We start from the raw sequence: 24,439 nt of genomic DNA, 5'->3' as shown, positions 1-24,439 counted from the left end.
AGTTATTCCAGTTTGTCCTCGTTCAACATCTTCCTTTTTCTAGTGAGTAGCATATGCTTTATATGTTCAAGGATCTACTAGGATATGGCCAGATATTTGCGCAATGTCCTTTGGCATTCAAGGATATTAGGGATTAGGGGGACGTCGGTTTGGGAAGCAGCAAAGACAGAAGGACTTCAAGCACAACTTAACCTTAGGTGTATCAACCTTGAGGACTCACAGACGAGCAAAAATCGATGCTGTCTAGATGAAGCCATAAGCCTCGAAAGAGGACAGTACCTTGGAGTAAGCCTGGCAGCATCTTAAACGGCATCTGAAGCTTCATCTGAGAGTTACTTTCGTGACCAAGTGGGAGCAGAAAAAGGGTCAATGGATCCGTCAGGATACTCGTATTATTCATGCTCCACATGTGTGATCGATGATCCCACGATGCACGACCATTCCACAGCCTTAACCCAGTTACACCTTTGCCCATGAAAAGGAGTTTCACTGGACAAACATATTTAAAGCGAGCAAGGACAAGAAACACATTCGTTCCGTTTACGTAAACATTTTATTAAATCGTTCTGCCGCAAATAGACAGCGCATATCGTAAGTACGTATGTGTGTGTGTGTTAAGCTTAGTATGTCTGATATATGCCTACCAACAGGTAAGTGTATATTTGTATATGTGTACGTAATATATTATATTCAATAAATTATATAGACTTGGTGAAACTTGCACTTGAAACTTGCACGAAGAATTATTTACAACAGACCTCAAGGATGTTTTTGTATTCCTCTCTCTCTCTACACATTAGGTAAGTACATGCCTCTCCTTTCCTTTCCTTTGCCTTCCCTTAGCAGAAGTCTAATTCGTTGCTGGTATATGGATGGGGTATTCCCCTCTCGACTCCATGACATTATCATATCTAGATATATATATTAGCCCAACTTGGCCATACAAGAAAAAACAAAAAAAAAAGAATAATTTTGGAAACTGTCAGGAGCTGGGACTGCCTGTGTTTAGTGCTTGGGGCAATTTAAAGTAATAATTTGGTGTGCTGTGCTTGGCTGGGGCCTAGATGGCCGCCTCGATGCCCTCCGCGTTCTTCTTGATGAGGCTCTCCCACTGCGCGATCAGGCGATGCGACGAGGGTGCCTCCTCTGGCGTCAGGTCACAGAGCTGGGCCAGCGACATGGCTGGCCGCATGCCTGAATTGGAACCGGACTTGCTTAGTACATGACTACCGCCGCCATTCGAGAGAACGGCGGCGGCATTCAGGCTACGGTTGCCCGCCGACTTGTGGCCCATCAACTCCTGGTCGTTGCTGGCAAGGAAAGAGAGAGAGCAAAAGCAAACGTGGAATGTTAGTATACGAGCTGCTGGCACCTCAAGACCTCGGACCCTAACACTCAATGGCCTAAAGTCTCAGCTTACTTCAGCTAAAGTCAAAGACAACTCTGATCAGTTTTGCATTGAAATAAATAGCTAAAGTCGAAGCAAGTTCTTTGTCGTCCTTAGTAACTCTATGTGAACACTCCAGCCTTTCTACTTCCCTTTCTACTTTGGCTTAAGACTCACTCAGCTTTCTGAAGATCGTCTTGGAGCTTCAACTTCTTCCATTCGATCGCTTGTGTTACTAAAGTAAACTTTTCACTTCAGGCTAAGCAGTTTCTCCTTGCAGCAAGAAATCTGGTTTTAGGTAAGGTCTTTCCTCGCTTCGTCTAGGACTCCTTTGTTCTTGCTTATGTAGCTCATTCTCCTGGCTCTCTTCAAGTACATATGAGCTCTTGGCTATCCTGAGATCTGTCTCTGCCCTCTATCTAATGTCTGCAATACTTTTTGTCATTTTCCTCTTGTATTCACCGATGGATCCTCTGTCGCTTGACAGCTTTCTGCTCTTCTCATTCATGTACCCCATTCAATGTCCTCAGTCTCCTTGCACCTTCTTCCTGCAACGTCGAGCTGCCGATCTTGAGCTACCCCCAGACACTTACCTCTCTCTTTCGAGCTCGAGTGTGGATTGCGCATTGCGCAATTTGCCTGGTCCGTAGCAGTGTTCCACCTCGGAGTCGTCATCATCGTCATCGGCATCGGCCTCGTCGTCTGTGCTCAGGTGTCTGGCATGGCAAAGAGTAGGTGTTAAAGGGACGTTAGCTTAGCGGACTCGACCCACTGCACTTACAGCTTCTCCAGCATATGTTGGCGATTGAGCTTGCGCAGGCGCTTCAGCTCCGACTCGCGGCATTTGAGATCCTGCAGCTCGCGCTGAATCTTCTGCTCGACGGGCACGTAGCCGCGTCTCAGCGGCCTGCCCTCGGAGTCTCGCTCGATGTTGTTGTTGCTGCTGACGCTAATGTTGCTGTTGTTCTTGTTGTTGTTGTTGCTGTTGCTGCTGCTGTTGTTGTTGCTGCCGTTGCTGTTGCTGCTGTTCGAGGGCGAGGTGCGACCCGATTCCAGGAAGGCCAAGGCATTGCGCGAGTTCAGCTTGAGCGTCGAGCTGTTGCCATTGGCCAAGAGCAGGGGCTGCCCAGCCGACTGTCCCAGCTGCAGCTTGCCGTGGGAGGCAATGAAGCGCTGCATCACGCCCTTTGTGGCGCCATTGAAGGCGAATTGTCGCTTCTGCTGCTGCAGCTGCGGCGTGGCCTGCGTCCTGGTCATCAGCTTCTGTTGCGGCGGCTCTGGCGTCAGGTTGTAGCAGTTGGGTCCAATGTAACGCGACTCCTGCCGGCCCGCCAGGTTCAGCTTTAGGCCAGCCTTGCCCTCCGGCTTGCTGTTGTTGTTGCTGCTGGCCTTCTGCGAGGATGCCGAGATGCCCGAGTCATCCGAATGCTGTTCGTCCAGGCTCTCCTCCTTGTGGCTGCTGTTGTTGCTGTTCACGCTGGACGCCAGCGAGGGCGACTGCTCCTCGATGGGCACCAGCAGCGACGTCACAGACGCTGGCTGCGCCGTCACCAGCACGCCCTGGTCCACCTGATCCCGCCCAGCCTCCAGCTGCTGCTCCAACTCGTCGCCATTGCCATTCAGTGCGAAGTTCACTGCGATCGGCGGCGACGTTGGCTGCGCTGCAGCCGCTGCCAGCGCTGCAGCCGTTGCCAGCCGGCGATATTCCTTTTCGCGGCGCTCCACCTCCTTGATCTCCTCCTGAATGCGTAACAATGGATCCATTTTCTACAAGAGAGCAGCAGAGACAGAGGGAGAAGGTTAGGTAATTCGATATCTCCGTGCGTCTTTGTGTGTGGCAAGCAGGAAGCGATCCGATAACAAATCGTATTTGTGTAATCGAATACGATGACAAAACGAGGCGCTGCAGCTGCCAGCTAGCGGCTACAGTGAGCACTGCCTAAGCGAATCAATTGAATAGAAAGCGAGACGTGAGACACAGATAGAGAGCGCGTTAAGTATACGACTGAACGATACCCTGTAAGCCATGGCACCTCTAAGACTTTAACAACAGTGGAGACTGCCTACAGCAGAGTCTATGCAATCCAATGTATACCCTGTAATCTCAAGCTATAGACATGTGAAATCGTAGCACTGCCTTGGCTTAGCTACAGTAAAAACTGTTAAGGAACTGTCACAACTTAGCGAAGATCTACTTCAAGGAGTATTAAGCCTTTAGATACACTGTAATGCAGAGCTGATTAGAGAAAACGGACAATTTCTGCTTTGTGTATTTAGCTGACGTTGGTTCAGCTTGTGCGCCCTAGCGAGTGCCCACTGTAGACTGAATTATGTTATGTGATGAAGCGAAAATGTTGCAGCTGCTGCACTCAGAGAGGGAGAGGGAGAGGGGCGGATGACAGCGCAGAAGAAGTAGATGGAGTCGAGGCTAAAGAGGTGCAGCAGGGTAAGGGCAGGGGGGGAGGTGGGGTGTTGGGGCTCAGCTGAACCGAATGGAGTCAGCGTAACGAACTGCGTTAAGCGACTTTTGATGCGTGCGATCGCAAAAGTTGCGTGACATTTGGACTTTAAATTGAATTCCAAACAGCAAACAAAAGGCGCACGAGACACGAGAGGGGCGGGGCGGGGCGGGGGCCTGAGAGGCTGTTCGGCTGTTCGGCTGCTCGGCAGAAATGCTAAACACACACGAAATGAAACAAGCGAGAGTAAAAGTGTTTGAAAGTAAAATATATAATAATAATAAGCAACAACAACAACAACAATAACAATGGGAGTGAACAGGTTGTTGTTGCTGTTGCCGTTGTCACATATTATGGATGATGGGCGTGACAAAGGTGACCTCAAAGTTATGACACCGCATGCCATAAAAAAAACAACAGAAGAAGGGCGAGAGGCACAGTGGGTGGGAGGAGGCGGAGGGGGGCACAGTGAGTGAGAAAAATTAAAATGAAAAATTGTAAATGAAAATGAAAATGAAAATGGGAAGCTTTTAGCGGATGCGGTTGAGTGGGCTGTAATGCGATATAAATATAAGTATAAATATATATATATATATATATATATATATATATGTGTGTGTGTATGTGTGTGTGTGTGTGTGAGGAGCACGTGGGGTGGGAGATATGAGGCAGAGCTGGAGGTGAAACGTGAGGCTATACAATTCAAATATTTGCATTTCATTAAGTAGGAGTTTCTGCTAGGGAAGCCTAACAACAGATGAAGAGAGCGAGAGAGAGAGAGAATAGAGAGGGAAAGAGAGAGAGAGAAATGTAGAGATAGACTTAGAGATGCGGAGAAGTAATAGACAGAGATGGAATGAAAGAAACAGGTTAGAATAGAAGGGAGAGAGCAAGAGATAGCGAGATGGAGAGAGTGAGAGTGAGAGATAGATTGAGAAGCAGAGAGCGAGACATAGAGAAAGAAAAAATAGAGTGCAGTATAAATAAAGCGAGAGAGACAAAAAGAGAAAAGGAGAGAGTAGAAAGGAAAGAAAGAGAAAGACATAAGCGGCAGATGCACATAAAGAGATAGAGGGAGATAGACAGACAGAAAAATAAAGAGAGGCGAGCAGAGAGACGGAGACGGGTAGAGAGAGGGAGAGAAAGGAAGAGAGAGAGAGAGAGAGAGTGAGGCAGATAGGGATAGACAGAAAGAGATAGATGCATACAGAGAACAAGAGAGAGAGTGAGATATAGAGAAAGATATATAGATAAGCATAGCGAACATATATAAATACATATATACACTGATGTGTGCAGGTGACAAGGTGAGCGGAGAGAGATGATTATGCAAAAGAAAGCCAATTTGATTTGAGAACTTACAAAAAGTTCCTTCGTCTTTCAGGGCGAAAACAAGAAAAAGCTATTCACGCTTGTTGCGGGGGGCCTCTGGAGTGCGTCTAGCGGCAGTGGCAGAACGCAATTGAGCCAGCTCGAGGCGGGCAGAGCTTTATATGAAAGTGGATTTCAATGGCAGAGCAACAGATCGGGAAGCATATGTGCCACTGGGCAAATCTATTTCGCATATCTTCGTCAGCCAGGGCTGCCAGCAGCTGTGTCTGGATGCAGATTCTCGCAGCTCAACTCTAATCGGCGCAAAGTTGTTGGAGGCAACAGCTGTTTAGATGGTAGTCGAGTTCAAGTCGTACCAGTCGAGGCGACGGGGAGGCAACTGACTGTCAAGCAATTTAACTGCTACTGCCAAACTTTGACAGGCAGTTATCAGCTCATTAATAGTTAAATGGAATCAACTGAAGTTTTACGCGCTAATTAAACTAAAGTGCATGTTAAAGTGCTCGTCAAATGTTTGTTTAATGGTTGATTAAGTTCTGCTAAGTGCGTGTCAGAATTGAAGCCTCCCATTCACTCGTTTTACAACACTAATTGGCCAATGTCTTGAGGGCCAGTTTATATTGTCGTTTTTTTTGGCCAAACACGTGTTAAGTGCTTGTCAAATTTAACAAGCAGATGCGAAATACTAGGTCTTCAGCTTTCTAGCGCTTCTACAACACCACTTGACATGGACTTCTCCAGCAAAGTGTGGGTCATCACATGCCAAGTTCCTGTTAAACTTAGCAAGAAGATGCGAGCTGCCCCACTGTCGTTTTACAACACTGTTCGACTATTAGCTATTCTATTTTATGCAGACAATGTCATTGTTGGCCAAATGACAAGTCAATTAGCAACGACTGCAGCATCTGCAGCATCTGCAGCAGCTGCTGCCGCCGTGATCTGTCTTTAGCTGATTTCACGATTCTCTGAGCAGAAAAATTCTTGCTGATTAAATGCAATTTAGCAGCTAAACACTTCCCCCAGCGGCGACAAATGGCAGAAATGCCACAGCGACAGACAAATGACAGGAATGCGGGAAATGCTCGGGGTGTGCGGTGGGCGGGTGCATTGCCTAAAGGTTAAAGTTTTTGCTGGCAACATGTTGCGGGTCAGCGCATTGGCCCATAGAGGGCGCTGCGTCTTTATGTGGGTGCGTCAACTGTTGGGGTCTGTCTCTTGCTTCCGCATAGTCGTTGTTGCTGCTGTTGCTGTTGCTGTGTCGTATTCGCATTAGAAAGTGGCAACAAATGCCGTTGTCTGCCACTAAGTAGCCAGCGATGGCGGAGCAAAAACGCAAGTCGGAAACATGGCAGCACAGGTAACACAGGCAACATTCAGCTGACAAATGCAATTTGCTTTGTTGTTGTTCGAGGCTCATCAAATTTTTGCGCAATTCGATGCAGATTTTCACTCAATTGTGCGTTAAACTCAACGCGAACACAGACAAACGAAAGAAATAAAGAAAAAAAAACCCGCCAAACTGTCGTTTTCACCGGCTTAAGACAACAGCAACAACAACAACAACAAACCGCTGCCTAAATGTTGTACATAATGTTAGTTTCGATATAGCCAGCAACAAGTTGCTAGTAACTAGTTGGCAACATGTGACAGCAACACACACAATCATACACACACATGTAACCTCCAAAGTGCAATGGCAGCAGCTGCCAATTTGACAGCTGTTGTTACCCTGTTGTTTCCCCTTCTTTTTGCTTTTCTACTTTACCGCAACTCTTTCTACTAATTTTTTCTCTATTTTTTTTTTTTACTGCTTGCAATAACGGCAATTGGGATAGCGCATGTCCAAGCCAAAGTCGCTGGCCCAAGCTGAACTCATTTGCATGTAGCCGGGGTCAGTAGCTAAGCGCCAGAGCAGCACAGACAGTGCGTCTGTCCCTCTTAGTTGCTCTGGCACATGCGAAATGTGCCCAAAGATCGCCAAGAACACGAAAGAGCATAGCAAAAGACACGAAGACAAAAAATTAGCAACAACAAGAAGAACAGCAGCAGCAGCAGCAACAACAGAACGTGACGAGAAACGTGACCGTGACTTGACTGCATGCGCTCTCTTGCTTACTCTCACGCTGGCTGGCCTAGCGCTCTCACGCTTCAACATTTTTTGCTCCACTTCCAGCTAAAGCATAACAGCAAATAGCAACGTCGACTGCGCAGCTGACAGCGCTGCTAACGGGGTGGGCCATATCGTTTCCAGCCGAGTGATCAGCGCATTAGCATGATATTCATAATGTATTTCAGACTTGACGATCATCACGTTAAGGCTGATCGTAATGATGTTTGATGATGCTGCGGCAGCGCGTCAAAAATAACAACAACTGCTGTACACGTATTTAGGGCATTTCATTTAACGTTTTTTGTTTTGGATACTTTTTTCGCTTTGTTTATGTTTTGTTGCTCTGCTCCTCACAGTCAGCAACGTAGCTGCAATCGAAGCGTGCAAAAAAAAGCAAATGCAACACAAGAGAGCAACACAGAGAGAAAGAGAACGCGATAAAAAGGGGGTGTGTAGTCAAATTTTTGGCCTGCCAGGCATTTGGGTCAACAACAGTTATGATAGCTGCTATGTTGAGTTTAATGTTAATGCTAATGGCGCCGTTGAAAGGATGCCAAGCCAATCAAAATTAGCTTCAATTGTGTGCTTATGACTGATTGGGTGTGTTCGCTGTCCGGCGGCAACGGTTAAATGGCAGTCGATAACTGTTGTTGTTGATTTGTACTGACCGCCATTTGCTATCATTAGGTTCGGAAAATTGTCGAACTGGTCTCTTCATTTATTTATAGCTTCTCCACAAATTGAAATGTATTTAGCATATCTAAAGATTTCGCTTAATTTAAAAATTTCTTGCTTCACACTTTAAATGTTAGAAATTGTGTTGTTCAAGTCGAGTTGTTGATAATCATTTGAATTCTATATAATTATATCGTACAACAGATGCGATTAGTTGCTAGTTGCCTATCGCCGACGGTCATTAGCTCGTTCTGCAAAGCATTTCTAGAGCATTTGCTAGTTTAACTACTATTAGTGACTAGGCTTTATGCTTTATCGATTATCTTGCCGGCTCTCTTTCGAAGCAGCTGCGGAGCAGATATCAACACCTCCTCAAGCGTTTCTTTCACCAGTGATACTCGGCTGCAGACACAGATGCACACACAGATACAGTTACAGTTACAGATACATGGTCATAGTTAGATAGATAACTAGATACCCGGCAGTTCATGCCAGCGACCCAGTTATTGGATAAATCGTGATCTATTCTCTTGCAACAGCAACAGCAACAGCAATAGCAACTACAGCAACAACAATCAACATCTACTGAGATCTACGGTCTTTCGACAATTTGATATCTGTGGCGGATGCAGTTGGAGCATGTGTCAATTATGACGCCATATCATGAGCATATTACAAATTACCGTTATGCTCGATTGCTATCATTAAGCATATTTGCCATGGCTACGTCTTGGCCCCAAAAATCTCGCTTGCCCAAAAAAAAAAGAAACAAAAACATAAACCAAACGAAAAGCGAAAAAACACACAAAATCTGTAGCTGAGTCCACAGACAAAGTCACGTCTCGCCACTGGGGCAAATTGTTAAGCAAAGAAAACAGAAAGATATATATACACATCTGTTTAGACATACATATATTATAAACATATGTATATATACCAGCTGTAATTACCAGACTGGAGTTAAAATAATTTTTTTTAAATTGGAAAATTCGAAAAGTTGTACTAAAATATGGGCAATGCTTAAGGAATACTAACAATGGAGCTATTATTAGTTGTAATAAGCGTATATATATAGATCTAGCATTAATATTATAAATCTGGGTTTTCTGAGAATCATGAAGCATCTCTAGATGATAAACAGTTAGTGAAAGGTATAACAATTGTGCATATGGCTAGCTTTACATGTGTATAACAGTCGTATAACAGTTGTATAACAGTTGTATAACAGTCATATAACAGTCATAGAGAAGTCCTTTAACAGTAATTTAACAGTTGTATACCAACCGTATAACAATTACACATATAACAGCTGTCAAGCACTGATTGCGAATGCAAATGCGATCAAACAATCATGTATAACAGTTGTGCAGATGACAAGCTCCATTATATATCATTTGAACTGAAAAAAAGTTTCTTATACAATTAATTCGATTTATCACCAATTTTCCACGCCTTTAAGTGAAATTGAAAACTAAAAAATTTACAGTTCGATGTGTGTACTTTGTATAAAAGTTATTTATATGATTGAGCCTACCTTTAATTGAAACAAATCGAATCGAATTGTTTATAAAAACGCTGCGCAATGCCTAAAAAAGTTTGCTTTGTTGTTTAAGCTTTTTTACCTTAAGTTCACAGAATTATTTCCTTTTCACTATTTCTTTTGTTATCTGAGCTACCTATGGATCGGCATTGGGAACTACGCATTTACTTAGCAAACTGAATGCGCGATAAGCGGCAAATTGATAAAAGCAAAAAAAAACTAAAGCAAACAGTAGAAATAATTTGTAATAAAATAACGAAACGCCTTCGATTGGCGTGACCTGGCCAAATCGCAGCTCTTGTTTGTGCATTGAGGTTCGACCTCGACTCGCTTAATTGGTTGCTTAGGTCATCAGGTTAAGTGCTCGTTGGCGCGTCGTCTCGTTTCATTCATTTGCGGTTAGTTGCGGGCATTTCCAATAGCGATTAAGGCGTGTTTGTTTAGGGCTTAACTTTATGGTATAACAGTTGAATAACGGACATAACTCACATTTCCACAAAACTCGATTGACTGGAGATTCCCTGATTCTCAGCAAATATTTTTGAAAAAGACTTTAGCGCGTCTGGCTCAATTATACGTATAACAGTTTAAGTACAATAATATGTATAACAGTTTTGATTTGTAAGTGAACAAAACAACATATGTATGACACTTGCAGCACGAGAGTATTCTACTTGCATGTAGCACAGTACGCATGCTTTGTTCAACACAATTCACGTTGTATAACAGCTGGACTCAGCTCTACACTTTACTAAAAATCTAGTAAATTGCACATGCTTTGAATAGCTGAGGCAAGCAGTAAAAATACGTGTATAACACTCGTATAACAGCAATATAACAGATGTCAAGCCCTGCTTATAATTGCCACAAAATGCAAATGCACTCGATTTAAGATGAACCAAGCCGAACTCAAGACAAGTTGTATAACAGTTGTGCAGGTGACACGATATACACACGTAAACAAACAAAGACATTTAAATATTAAAAGAACATTCGACGAGCAGTCAAAATATGTGTATATCAGACGTATAACCGTTGTATAACAGTCGTATAACAGTTGTGTAACAGCTGTCAAACACTACTTGTAAATGCTAGCTGAAGATGAGAAAAGCCAAACTAAACTCAGGCACTAGAAATATTGTATAACAGTTGGGCAGGTGACAAGCTACACATATCTTAAGATGTCCAATGTCACATTTCTGTGCATTTTCAAATCAAATTATGTCACCCAGCGCGCTGTCTCAGCAACGCATGCCAATGCCCGATGAGCGAGCCCAAGCAACCCACAAAACGTGCTCCGCATACAGAAAGGGGCAAACAGACAAAGAGAGTGAAAGAGAGAGAGAGAGAGAGAGATGGAGATTGAGATGGAGATGGAGAAAGAAAGCAAGACGGGCATTCACATTATGTCATGTAGTATAACAGCAGTGCAACAAGTATAACAAGCAAATCGCAGCTGCTGCAGTTGCCCTGGGCCATTGACATGCGAAGAACAACTGGGCAGCAGTTAAAGTCGAACGCATCTAGAAACAATTGTATCTGTATCTCTGTGCATCTGTGCAGCCGAGGCGCTTGCGTGTCTGAACTTGAAGCGTGCGCTGGCGCTTTTTATTATTATTAGTTAGTATGGCCCGAAGCAGAAGCAGCTGGCAAAAGCCACGCTACACGAAGCACGTAAGAGATACAGATACAATGCCAGAGATACATACACCGAACAGCGCACAGCGCACAGCGCACAGCACACAGCTAGAGCTACAGCACAGCTACAGATACATTTGCAGAGCCAGAGTCAAGCTCTAATGTAGACGTATCTCTGATAATTGCCATGTTTTGGGCCGCTTCTTGTTTGGCTTGTAATTAAAACGTTGCTGCGCTGTCGCTTTTGATTGAAAAATGTTGCCCGAAAATAACAAAACGAAAACGAAACAAAACAATGGCAAATATTTGCGGCACGTTTGTCGCCACAGATAGAAATACAGATACAGCCGAAGAAGAGGAAGAGCTGCCAACTGCGAACAACTCTATTGCAGACTCTAGCTACGGCGCACTAGTCATTTTTTTAATTGAGTTGCTTCGTTCGGCCCTCAGGTAAATAGATAGAGCGAAGAAAGAGAGAAAAGAAAGCAAATAAGCAACAAAGCCCTGAGAAATGGGTCCCTGAGCTCAATAAAACCTTGGCCATGTTTAGAAGCATGTAGATCAATAGCATTTAGAGGAACAAATATTTGGCAGCTAAATGACTAAGTCTGAGTGAGAAGTCATGTGATATAGCACTCATCAGCACTCAGCTTAGTCATATGTCGTGAAAGATGGTTCTCTTTGTCGACAAAGACTAAGCGCCTTGACTAATTTAATAATAGTCCGTCAGTTGATTCTTTTAAATCGAGCTATACAAATTCATGAGATCTTATGAATATAGTCGATTAGACATTTAATTGATGCTTGATTCAATTGATTCCACAGTTTGATGGGCATTACACAGAAATATTTACTTTGTATAACAGTATAACAGTCGTATAACAGTTATATAAAATATGTATAACAGTTGTATAACATATGTATAACAGTTGTATAACAGCTATCTAAGTATGTTAAAGTAGTATAACAGTTTTAAAGCTATTCTAACAGCTTATACACAGGTTGCATGGATTCTTTCTTTCCTATCCCATTATAAAGCACAAATAACGAGCCTACGATGAAGCCAACAACTGTTATATTGCTATAATAGAGTTCTTCAACAGGCCCATTGGAGCACAAGCAAGATGCTTGAGTAGAAATGTACCAAAAACTTTAAGCAGATCTTATAACAATTATCCGGGAGAATGTGTTTGAGTTGATAGAAAACATTCGAGAGCAAAAGTGAAACCACTTTCGTGGCTTTTGAGCCCCCCAAAACTAAATAAACTAGTATCATGTCATTCAATGCGGCCGTGTAAGCAAGAGTTTCTATATATAGTAGCCAGATATATAGAGATGTACCCCGGGTCAGGTTGAATGCAGAAATGGCCTTAATGCCAGCCAAGCAGTTAGCTCGCATAATAGCCATCTAAGCTATTCCAAAGCTGACCATTGAGGTAACGGCATTTCCCTCCCCCTCTCTCTCTTGCTCTCTTTTCCCTCCTCCTTCTCTACAACTTTTTTGTGGGTAATTTAAGCGATCTTAACCAACGGTTTATTTACTTAACTCCCACCTAAGTTGAAGCCAAGTTAGAGCTCAGCCTGGCTGAACGTTTGAATGGGTTTTCGTCTGAATGAATGAAAAGCTGGTCAGACAGCGAGCAGACAGAAAGCGAATCATCATTACTCAGCCCGAAGACTGGGTGCAAGGTGTCGGTCGGAGTTTGAATTGCGGCTCTTCGTATTTCTGTTTTTTATGACATTTAGCGGCTTGCTTAGCGGTAAACTGTTTAGAGACGTCTTTAACACATGCTAACTGCACTTTATAAGCGTCATATTTTGTTGGCTCAATGCGGTTTGTTGGCTTTGGCATGTTCATAAAAGTTATCATTATCATTATCGTTGGCTAGGCCTTTCTCTCTCCCCTCCCACTCTATCTCGCTCCCTCTCTCTCCCTCTCTCAGATATTTTCATGGAAATTTGTCGTGTGGTGTGTGTTTGATGATGCCTTTCACCCACGTTTACGATGGCAGTTGTTTTAAGCAAGTGTTAAATGCGTTTTCTAGGCCACAATTTTGTGCAAAATGCCAGAGATGGAGCTGTATGTATATAACAGTTGTATAACAGCTGCTCATTTCAAATGCATGCCAAACGTAAAAGCTGGCCATGCATTCAAATAGAGGCTTTCAATTGAGCATAAGTATAACAGATTTTGCATATTTATACACATGTTATTCATGCCAATCTTTGACAGTTATATAACAGCTGTATAACAGTGACGGGCTATTGTCAAGTATGCCAAAATTAAAAGATATTTAAATTAAATTAAATTAATTTAAATGCATATTACAGAAGTTATTCATAACTGCATTAGTATAACAGTAGACGAGTTATATAACAGTTTGGCATTTTACGTGAAAGTTAAATGTGCTAATATGCTAATCAAAGGGATTTGCAATGATTTGTGCGCATTTCACAGTATGACAGTAGCACAGTAGGACAGTATAACAACATGCGCAATCAAAATTATATAACAATTGATTAGTAGTTGCTTATGAATGAACAAAAGTGCAATTAAACCATTTTGTAAATAATTTAACAATCATTGAAGTGTTTTTAGCAGTTGTATAACAGTTTGCAAGCAATATATATATATATATATAATAACCACTCGATGGTACAGTCACCATGCCATGGCAAGCTCATTTTGTTAGTCGTTTAGCATGCAACAACTAGCCTAGTTACACTCTACTAAACACTGAGGCAAAAATAGGCAACAAGCCAAAGCATAAAATCCAAATTAGCAAAATTTCAATTTGATGTAAGCTGCGAAATGCGCGCAATGGAAATTAAGTGTAGCTAACTTTTTTGCTAATTTCAACAGCAGACAATAAGAATTTCAACAAGAAATTTAATACAAACGGCGGTTCCCACGCTTAAATAGTAGAAAGAAAAAAAAAACATAAAATGGCGACGTTTGATGACAATGGCCAAACGCAGGAAGATTAACGGATCAGCGGCGAGCGGCAATGGCAGCCTGTGCCAGAGACAGAGCGAGAAAGAGACAGAGTGAGAGAGTCAAGTGGGGTGGGTTAGCATATAAAACGCCAAATCATGTCATAAATAAGCAACTAACGCAATAGCAAAACAAAAATGCAAATGCTATATGCGGGCGAGGGGGAGAGAGCGAGATGGACTGATAGACAAATATATAGATATATGTGTAAAACTTTGAGTGCGACTTCCCAGTTGTCTTTTGTTGTTGTCGTTTCTTAATTTTTTTTTGCATTCAAACGGTGGTTCGCTGTTCGCAGCTGTCTTATTTATGTTACTGTGCTGCTGCTACTGACTATGTTGATGATCATGATGATGATGATGATGATTATGTTGCTGTTGATGGCTCTACTTAGTGTATATAATACGCTGACCGTTAAACAAAACAACAGGCAGACAGACAGGCCGGCAGTAAGGGTGAGGGAACGGGAAAGAGATACTGAGACCAGCAGGTTGTCACCTCTGCTCGGCGGAAGTGCTGCACAAATGGCACATGGCTTCACACATACACACACACACACATATACACACATTCTGTGTTCCTCTAACTCACTCTTACAGCTGTTTGTAAGACATTCACTTTTGAATATATCTAAATAGCTTTGAATTCCAATTAGAATTCGAAAGTAATGCAATTTGCTCGCTTTAATCAAATGAATGATTCACACTTGGAATTAAATGAGTGGCGCACGCGCGCTTTTAAGTCATTAAACAAGATTTACTGAAAATTAATTTTTAAATTAGCGTTGATTAAGCAGTTAAAATTACTTGTTGGGTCAAGCGAGTTATTCAAAAGATTAAGTACGGACAGTTCCGAAAGCTTGTCAAAAATATTTGTGAAATTCCTGACAAGCTCGCAAGATGCAACCGAATTAAATGTTGTTGGCTTTACTCTATTTGCGTGAAAGTCTTAAGCTTTTATCGTACACTTCAGCTGGCATCATTCACTGCTTTTGCCAGTTACAAGCAAATGCATTAAATGTATTCGAATGTATTCGCTTTTGTCGCACTTTGCTTGAAATGCTTTTACTGCTTATCTATTGTCAAATATTGTTCGCAATAGCCCAAAAATAGATGCATTTTATGACAAGTCTCGAAAACTTGTAGTTTTTTTTTTTGGTTAGAAACTTCCCCCGGGAATTCGATTGGCAAAATTGAATTGAGTCATAGTCATAGGCAGTCGCGTATCTATAATTAACGCAAGCATTTCAATTACTTTTTTGTTGCTGCAGAAAATATCTTATCTGGTTTCCTCTTTCTTTTTGCCTCTCTTTGCGCTTCTCATGCGCCGCGGCAGGTGCGCCGTGTTACATGGCCTCGCTGCATCGGGGCTCGCTATTTGAACAAGTGCCGCCATATAAGGTTCATATAGCTCACACACTCACACACATATAGCATATACTTAGAGCAAGGGCTATTGGCCCGGCCGAGTGAATTGTGTGGAAATCTATGCCTGATAGTGGCCTTATCTCAGCTATCATTTCGTTATCAATACGAAATGTGCCTTCATGACATTCAAGTTCAGCTGGTTACGGCCACGCTGAGTCAGCGAGCACGCTTAAATTTATGGCGCTTATCTAAAACTTAGAAGTTTTCACAGTCGAAAAATAATTGGAAAAGCAAAGACAAGACAAATTATGGAAGCATTACACAAAAATTACACAGGCATGAACTCATGTTTCTTGCTCAGCTCTATAACTGATATACCATAAATAGCAAGCGACCAAGTTTAGCCCTGCCCTTGCACATGTGTATGGGTATACGCAGTAAATATAAGTAGAAGAGACTTCGACTAATGGAACATTGATTAGATAAAGTACAAATTGGCCTATGTACTTCCAAATGCCAATTGACGGTGGGTGAGTGGGGTGCAGAAATATGTATGGATTCTGCTTTGGCTCTTTGTCATGTGTATAACAGTTGTAGTACAGTTTTTTGCTTATCAGTGCTGTTTACCTTAAATAGAGAACTGGAGAACCAAACGGTTTCTCTAATGCCCCAAACAAGCACTGACAATCGACTGTACAACAGTCGTATAACAGTTTTTGATTAGATAAAGCACACAGAGGAAGACCTTTGGGTAGTCATCGAACTGAATTTAAATATTGATTAGATCGGCAAAGAATTCGAACTTATGTAACCATTACAAAGGCATCGCCTTGTCACTGGATATAACGTATATTTCGTATAACATTTCTGACGAATAGTTGTGCCACAGAATGATTGAATGAAAGTCATTTAACAAACCTTAAATGGAAATATATCAGTCGTATAACAGTCTTAAAATATTAATATAACTGTAGTCGACGTCAAATGCGCAAATCAGCCATATAAGAGTAGTATAACAGTTGTAAACCGGCAATATAACAGTCGTATAACAGATATAAATTACGCTTAATATGTGAAATAGTCTATTAACCATCCATGATTTACCTAAGAGTTAAATAACAGGCGTATAACAGTAGTATAACAGTCGTAAGATACATATAAAAGCAAACTAAACGTCTAACAAGGGCGTCAAAGTTGTATAACAGTTGTAAAAGAGTTGTATAACAGCTGTGTAACAGCATTATAACAGTTAAAGAACAGCTAACTGATAAGCAAGAGAAAAGCATTCATTTAACATCGGTACAACAGTCATATAACATCTGTATATCAGTTGTATAACAGTTCTTCAGGCCCCCACGGAAAGCCCATGTGTTAATTGACCTGATTATTCGCTCACGAGTTGCAGATTGTTATGCGATTTCAATGGTAATTAGCCAAACCGTCCCTGACATTGATGAATGAAGCAATCGTGGCCCGAAGTTGCAACTGTGAAAACTGTTCTACTGTTATATGGAGATATACAACACACGGTATACGTATATAAGCTGTTGTAGATATACATAGACTGGGGAGTATTGCAGCTGGCATAGCTAATGCACTTGATAAGCTATCAACCATCAGCGAAGCGGAGGGAACCTTGACTTATATAGAACTAACCAGCCAGCCAGCCAGCCAGCACTTGGCCATATTTGGAATATTTACGATTTAAGCCGATTCACGAACAACACATCATATATATGTGCACATATATACATATTCATATATGATATGATATGATGTGATATATTGATATATCATATCGGGGCCCCCATTCAATTGGTGAAAGCGCCGCACAGTTTCGGTCGAACATTGTGCGGCATTTGATGTTGGCAAAGGCGACACGCTTTTGATTTGCCTTTCGTCGTCTGCCATTGACATTAGCTGTTGCTTTCATTTGAATTCAATGCAAGCGGGTGGCAACCCTGCCCCCCCTCTCACTACACTGTGCGAAAAGTAAAAGCACAACAATGCGCCTTTTGTCTGCGGCGAATTACACAAATTAAAATTAGCACAAAATGGAATAAAAAAGATTTTTTTCTACAAATTGGCAAGCAAAATTCCAGACATAAGCCGCCCATCTGCCACCCCCGTCTATGCACCTGTAAAGTTCCACTAATTGATACTTTTACCATATTCATAACTGTGAGGGAAAATAAGCACAACTGTTGCAGCTAAGTGCATGCGAGAGCGGGGAGATAGGGCGAGAGCGGGAGAGACAGGTCAGCTGTGTGGCAATGGGTTAAGGTTGCTGATATGCAAATGCCACAGAGATTGCAAAAACTGAGCCAGGTTCACGAACTGCTTTTGCATACAATGCTCGACTCGAAATACCCATTAGAAAGTTGCGCTTGAGCGAAATCGAATCATCGAACAATGCAAATGCCTTGCCAATTAGCTAAAAAAAACAAGCACTTCCCAAGCTCAACTAAGAAGCTAAAAATAATTGAAGTGTAGGAAAATACACTAAGAAAAACTAACAACGAATTCTTAAGCGAAACATGCCAAAAGTCAAGCAAAGAGAAAATTTAAAATACGAGAAAAAAATCAATGTTCTATAACTATGACTGAATAACCTAGTAATACTCTATATAATAAAGCTTAAATAATGATTGACCTTGCGATACCCCCCATTATTTTCTATATGCAAACTAAAATGAGGCATGAAGGAATACGAAACATAAGCTTAAATACTGATCGACCTTGTGATACCCTGAAGTATAGCCTGCTTCTTCTGACCTATTGAGAACTTTTTATATAACATTTCTATAGACATTGCTTAAATTACGTCTAGGTTCTTGCTAGAGTTTTCCATACGAGTTTCTGTCAAAAGATAATCAAACTTTTTTTATTATATCATAAATCATAGTGTTATTATCAATTAAATTAGATCATATTATATTATTAGTCACAAACCAATCACAACTGAACTCGCTCTATCTCTATCTTGAAAGAATATGATTTCTTTGAGATCATTTGTCCAGGAACAGAGGCATTACAGGGCTTAAATTGTGAATACCTTCAGCTAGCAAGTTCAAAGACAACAGCAACAAACTCATATCACGCTAAAAGCACTAAAACAAATCATTTATCAACACTGAATGCTAAATGAAACAAGTCTCTCTCTCTCTACCACTCTCTCTCTTTCACTCTCTCTTTCAGCTATTGCTAAGCGATTGCGTCAATTCCAAAAATAAGCTACAGTTTGTGAATCAATAAAAACCAAATGATAAAAAATTATAGCTTAGAGTTGGAGATAGAGATAGAGATAGAGACATAGACAGAGCAAGAGAGAGAGGATTGAAAAATCACACAAATTTACAAATTGCAATCGATTTATAAGCAATTATGCTTCAAGCTAGACACAGACAGCGAGTGATAGAGGTGTTCACACATCAATATATGACCATAATGCCCATTGCTCTATGAGATAATCGCAGCGAGTCGCGTCTTTCACTTTGATTTCAGTTGAGTGCTAGAGTTGACGTGGTTATTGGATCGCTTGATGCGAGTCTGATAAAACCGTGTGTATTATGTCTGTCAAAACTGTTAAGTCAGTGGGCAGCGGTAAATGGCATATTAGCTTGATGCGCAACTGCATAGCAGACATCAAGGCAAACACATACAAAGTGTGCACGACTAGCACATACCCTGTGAAAATTGATTTAAAGAGTCGAGTTATGCCTTGGCTGTGCTTAATGAGGACGAATCTATGAGGGAAATTTGACAACTCCAACTCAAATTGTTATCGATTTATAGCTTTTTGTCGAAAAAGTTATCGATATATTAAGAGAAAATTGAACTGAGAGATATTACGCTTAAATCGCATCTACAATCATTCGAACTCTGCTCAAATAACTAAAGTGTGTGATCGATTTCGCTTGAAAAGTTATCGATATATTGATAGAGATATCTGATCTAAGGGAAAATTTGCGTAAAATATCATTTAAAATATCTTTAACTCTTACAAGTATCAAGACGGAGCTAGTTCGCCTCGCCTGTCGCTCCAGTTGTTTATATCATCTGTGAGATCATATATTTAAGTGGCTTTATCTCTGCGCCGTCCCGTTGCATTTATGCCCCAAATGTTATTCATTCGAGAGTCGAGTCTAACGGTAATTGGACTGCATAACATTTACCAACACTAGGCATGGCAACATTCACTTTTTCAACACTTCAGCGATATCTTTAGTATTATTATTATGACTATGATAATGCGTATATATTTCGACCATGATTATTATAATAAGCTGATGTTGCCGTTGTTGTTGCTGTTATTGTTGTTTCATAATCTCTTTCGTCTCTTTCATCTAACTTTTCTTTCGTTACGAAAACGTTTTCATTGTCAGAACCGAGCCGAACTTTGATTTGATTTCAGTTTTTTCTTCTTTCTTTCAGGGTGAAATTTATGAGGCATATAAATCTTTAACATCTTAATAGCTCCATTGTCTTTGGTCAGAGGCAAAACGAGAAGTTCCATTTCTGCGCAGATATTTCGGCAAAAGCTGCGGGAGGAACAACTCGGAAGAGCACAGCAGACGCACCTTAAATTCATTGCCAATTCAGCGGTGCACCTGACTATATCTATATATAACAGTTCAAATTGTTTATTACTCGACTCTTGTGGGGATTTTTGCGTTACTTTAATAATATCTTTATAGTTTACCGTTAGAGGTTATCAATTTAGCTGGAAGTTACCAAATATGCACATAGATCTATATAGTTTATTGACTGCCGATGAAGCACGGAAATAACTATTTGGTTAGCTTTTCGTTAGACTCGAAACCTGATGTACAAAGGTGTGTGCGGAGCTATATAGATATATCTATGAGCCTTAATCTATTAATATGCATGATTTAATAATTGCATTCGTAAGGAATCTATTTAATGCGAGTTTCGCTTAGATTTGAGAAAGAAAGAAACACTTGAAAATTTTAATCAACATTTTTCTCAATTATTCTCCTGCTCGGGATTTCTCTCTTTCTGCCTCTCTCTCTCTCTGTATCTCATGCTTTCTCACCTTTTCTTTATATACCTTTTCTCTTTAGTTATATTTTCAAGCTTCGCCATCTTTCAGTCTTTATCTGTCTCTTGATCTATCTCTCACTCTCTCTGTCTCGCTCCCAGTGTCTCTCGTTATCTCTGTCTCCTTTTAGCTAACTCTATCTGTCTATCTATCTCTCTTACTCACCTTTTCTCAGCTACTTCTCTGTCTCTCTCTGGCTATCTCTGTCTCCAACTCGCCCTCTATATCTTTCTCTATATCTTTCTTTCTCTCCCACTCTCTTCTTGTCTTAGCCAGCTTCTTCTTTGACTCTCCTCATTCTTCTCTCCTCTCTCTAGCTCTCTCTTGCTCTATCTCTGTTCTTCCTTCTCATCGCTCACTTACGCTGCGTACCCATCTAATCGTCTCTAATGTCTTGGGGTCAAGTGTCATTGACTCAGCCATTGACCCCCACCTTCTGCCAACTGGTACTCGCTCTTCTCTTTCTGTTTCCCCCCCTCTCTCTCTCTCTCCCTCTGGGATCGACGATCGCCAGCGTCAAGTTTCGTCTTTGGCGCCTTTTTCGTTTGTTTGCAATTTTCATTTGCCTCTGTTTGTTATTGACCCCTCTTCCAGCCCGCCCCATCCTACCACTCTCCCTGCCTCCCTCTCTCTCTGTCTTTCTATGCCCCTCCTTTTGGCTACCTACACCAGACGTAATTACAGCCGCGTTCTTTGCTCTGTTACGCCTTTGGCTTTAAGTTTTTTTTTTTTTTTTTGGGCTAGGGCCACGATTTGGATTTGGGCTTTGACTTTGGCTTTGATTACAGCCGCTGCCATCTTCAGACAGCTGCGTGTGTGTGTAGAGTCTAAAGAGTGTGTCTGCTCTGCTGCCCTCCATCTCTCACGCCCTCTGCTTAGCCTTAATGATTGTCTCTGTGATGATTTTGCATTTATCTTTATGTTTTTCTCCTCTTCTTCTCTATCTTCTTCTTATTTTATTATATTCAATTGGAAGTTTTGTGCAGCAATAAATAAATAATTACTTTAATGTTCGCTTATCGAAGCTTAAAAGATTGCGCTTGGCATCTGCATACAGCATCCGCATCAAGCTAACTGCATTCAGCCAGCATTCATTGCTTGACCGGTTTTTGGTGGTTTTTTAAGTTTTTTTTTTTGGCCATTTTTACTTTCAATTTGGCAGCGAAAACCGCCGCCAGAAACGAGAAAATTCACTTTGACTTTGCTTCAACAAATAAAAAAATACAAATTTGTCGCCGTCTGAAAGCGAAATTTTTAACAATAAAAAACGAGTAAAAAATAAATAAAAATAAAACAAATTCTAAACAGGTTTGTGATTACAAAAAAACATGAAAATGCATTTGGAGTTAATTCCTTGAAAGGGCTAAAAAAAAAGCGATTTGAGAAGCGAAATGCAAAATAAGTCTATACTTCAGATGGGTAGAAATATGGCAAATCACTTAGAGGATTCAATTCCTGCTAAGAATACCTAAAACAAACATACATATATGATATATGTTATATTTCAGAAATATGTATATAATTTTATCAAATTTTCATACTGATTCGTCATTTTTTTTATGTATTTGCTTAAGATAAAGTATTATGCTTAAGCTGATCGATCAATGCTATGACAGCTCTATAATATATTGCTTAGATACAACTTCTACATATTTTTTATTTTTAGTTTTTGTTATTGTATTTTTAATTTTGTTATTTCAATTAAAATTAGAATTAAGAAAAAATATATTTCGATTTTTTTTCATTTTTTACTTTTGTTTTGAACTTTAGTCAATATTAAAAATTGGCTAACTGTTTATTTCTGCTTTATTAATTTTCAATTAATTTTATTAAAAAATTTGTTTTTTCCCCACCTTTGGCGTCTTTTCAAGCACGTAAAACTTTAGTCCTTTAACTCTCTACAATTTGTATTGTTTTAACCCAGTCTGGCAACGCTGTCAGATCAGTTCCATAATTTGTCCGAGTGCGCCTAATATGGCACTTAACCTCGTATTGAGACTCGTGACAATTTGACTCGAATGATGTCTCTTCCCGCTCTCTCGCCTCACCCCCTCCTCGCTCACTCTCTCTCTCTCTCTCTCTTTTGCTCTTGTAATTCTTGTTGGCTTTTTCGTTTAGCTTCATTTATTTGGGTCATGGACAGTCATCTTCTGTCAATAGCAGTCCTCCGCTCTCCCTCTGCCTCTCCCGCTCTCTCCCTCTCCCATTCCACTTGTTCCCTCTGCTGCTTCCCGCTTCATTCGGCTTACAGGTTTTTCGACTTTTACTTGCAACTGCAGCAAGGCTAAAGACAACATTTGGAGACGGGCAGCAGCGGCTTTGTTTTTGTTTTTGGTTCCGTCTCGATCTTGGCAACAAAATTTGTTGCAGGCGCAGGCAATTTATGTTGCTGCTCGCGTTGTTCTTGTTGTTGTTGTTGACTTTGGTCTGCGCGTTAAATGAGTTGTAAAAACAGCTGTTGATTTATTGTGGTTGTTGGCTATGGTTGCCGCTTGTCACTTCTGGATCGCTCGGTGGCTTGTTTATCGAACTTGGCACATTTGGCTATGGAGAGCTTAATGTGCTCATCTTCAGAGCATGACATGTGCCAGTAACACCAACTACAGCAACAACAAACAATAGAAGTTTTCGTGTAAAGAAATCAACCAAAAGAAATTTCACTACAAGCGGCGAAATGTTGCCATGACTTTGACTTTTGCAGCCGCACAAATAAAACCAACCGAAAAAGAGCTAAAAATGCTTATAAACAATGCCATGAAACATGGAAAGCCAGCAACAAGACGCAGAGCAAATTGTTGCCGCAATTAAGAAGAAGAGCAAAAGAGAGTCAAATAAAGACCAAAAAAAAAACTGCCTAACAACTGTGCAAATAGTGCGAGGACAAAAAATGAAAAAGAATAGCTAACAATAGAGAAGAAAAATAAAACAAACCAAACAAACAAAATTTAAATGAAAAACCAAACGAAAAAAAAACAATGAGGCCGTTTGTTGCTGCTGCGATGATATTCCAGAATCAGTGAATGGAACGTCACGGCACAAGAACCACCAGCAACACCACCACCAGCACCACCAACAACAACAATAGCAACAAGCATGGTAGAAGAGAGCAAAAGAGTTCAACGCACAGCAAAAAAGAAATAAAGTTCTGCAACAAAGTTGTGCAGGATGTTGCCGAGGACAATAGCAGCCGTCGCAACATTCTGCGATCGTTTCATGTAACAGTTTTTCTATTATCTATTTTTCTACTCACCTCATCGGCTTTTTGCTGCATTTTGTGTTATTATTATTTCTTTTTTTTTGACGCTGCAAAAATCGTATTTTATTTATGACAATTAGAAAACACTAAACAAAAGAAAAAAATAAGCAAAATTAAACACTTTCACTACCAATAAAAGCAGAACACAGTGGCGTCAAATAATAATAATGCAATTATGACAATTGTTATTGTTAAACCGTTGCAGTTGTTTCTTTTTGTTCAATGCGCGCGTGCGCAACACAAGACGCCACAAATGACAAGTAAAACCAAAAAAAAATTAGAAAAATCAAACAACAACAAAAGAGACGAACCGCAAAGTAACGAAAAATGTGTTAAACAAATTGAAGTGCGTGGTTAGAGGTGAAAAACGCGTTATGCACGACCAGCACGCTGCGCTACAAAATAACAACTGACGGCACCGAAAGCAACTGACGATAAACACTGCAGGCAAGCGCAGTGGAAAAGCTCAAGCTCTCACACTCATGCATTTGCGCGCTCACACAGTTAGTTGGAGTTAAATAGTTGGGAGCGCGCGCGCGCTCACTTTGAAACTAGCTGGCAACGCTATAGAATAATCATTTTTGGTATTTTTTAGTACAACACATTCGCCTCTCTAGC

The 24,439-nt window shown here is 40.9% G+C and overlaps 1 protein-coding gene across 1 annotated transcript; it reads right to left on the bottom strand.

The window, feature by feature from the left end:
• Positions 1-534: 534 nt before the first annotated feature.
• On the bottom strand, positions 535-23,853 carry LOC111605028 (myb-like protein I). Its single transcript, XM_030223567.1, has 4 exons — positions 23,816-23,853; positions 2,169-3,154; positions 1,981-2,103; positions 535-1,310 (listed from the first exon to the last, which is right to left on the bottom strand). The coding sequence occupies exons 1-4, from the start codon at positions 23,834-23,836 to the stop codon at positions 1,061-1,063; spliced, it is 1,380 nt and encodes a 459-aa protein (XP_030079427.1). The 5' UTR covers positions 23,837-23,853; the 3' UTR covers positions 535-1,060.
• Positions 23,854-24,439: the final 586 nt, after the last annotated feature.

This window comes from Drosophila hydei, unplaced genomic scaffold (assembly GCF_003285905.1).
Source record: "Drosophila hydei strain 15085-1641.00,03,60 unplaced genomic scaffold, DhydRS2 tig00000237-arrow-arrow-pilon, whole genome shotgun sequence".
NCBI classification, from domain to species: Eukaryota; Metazoa; Arthropoda; class Insecta; order Diptera; family Drosophilidae; genus Drosophila; species Drosophila hydei.
Note: the sequence above shows the minus strand (reverse complement) of the source record. Positions and strands in the feature narration are given on the sequence as shown.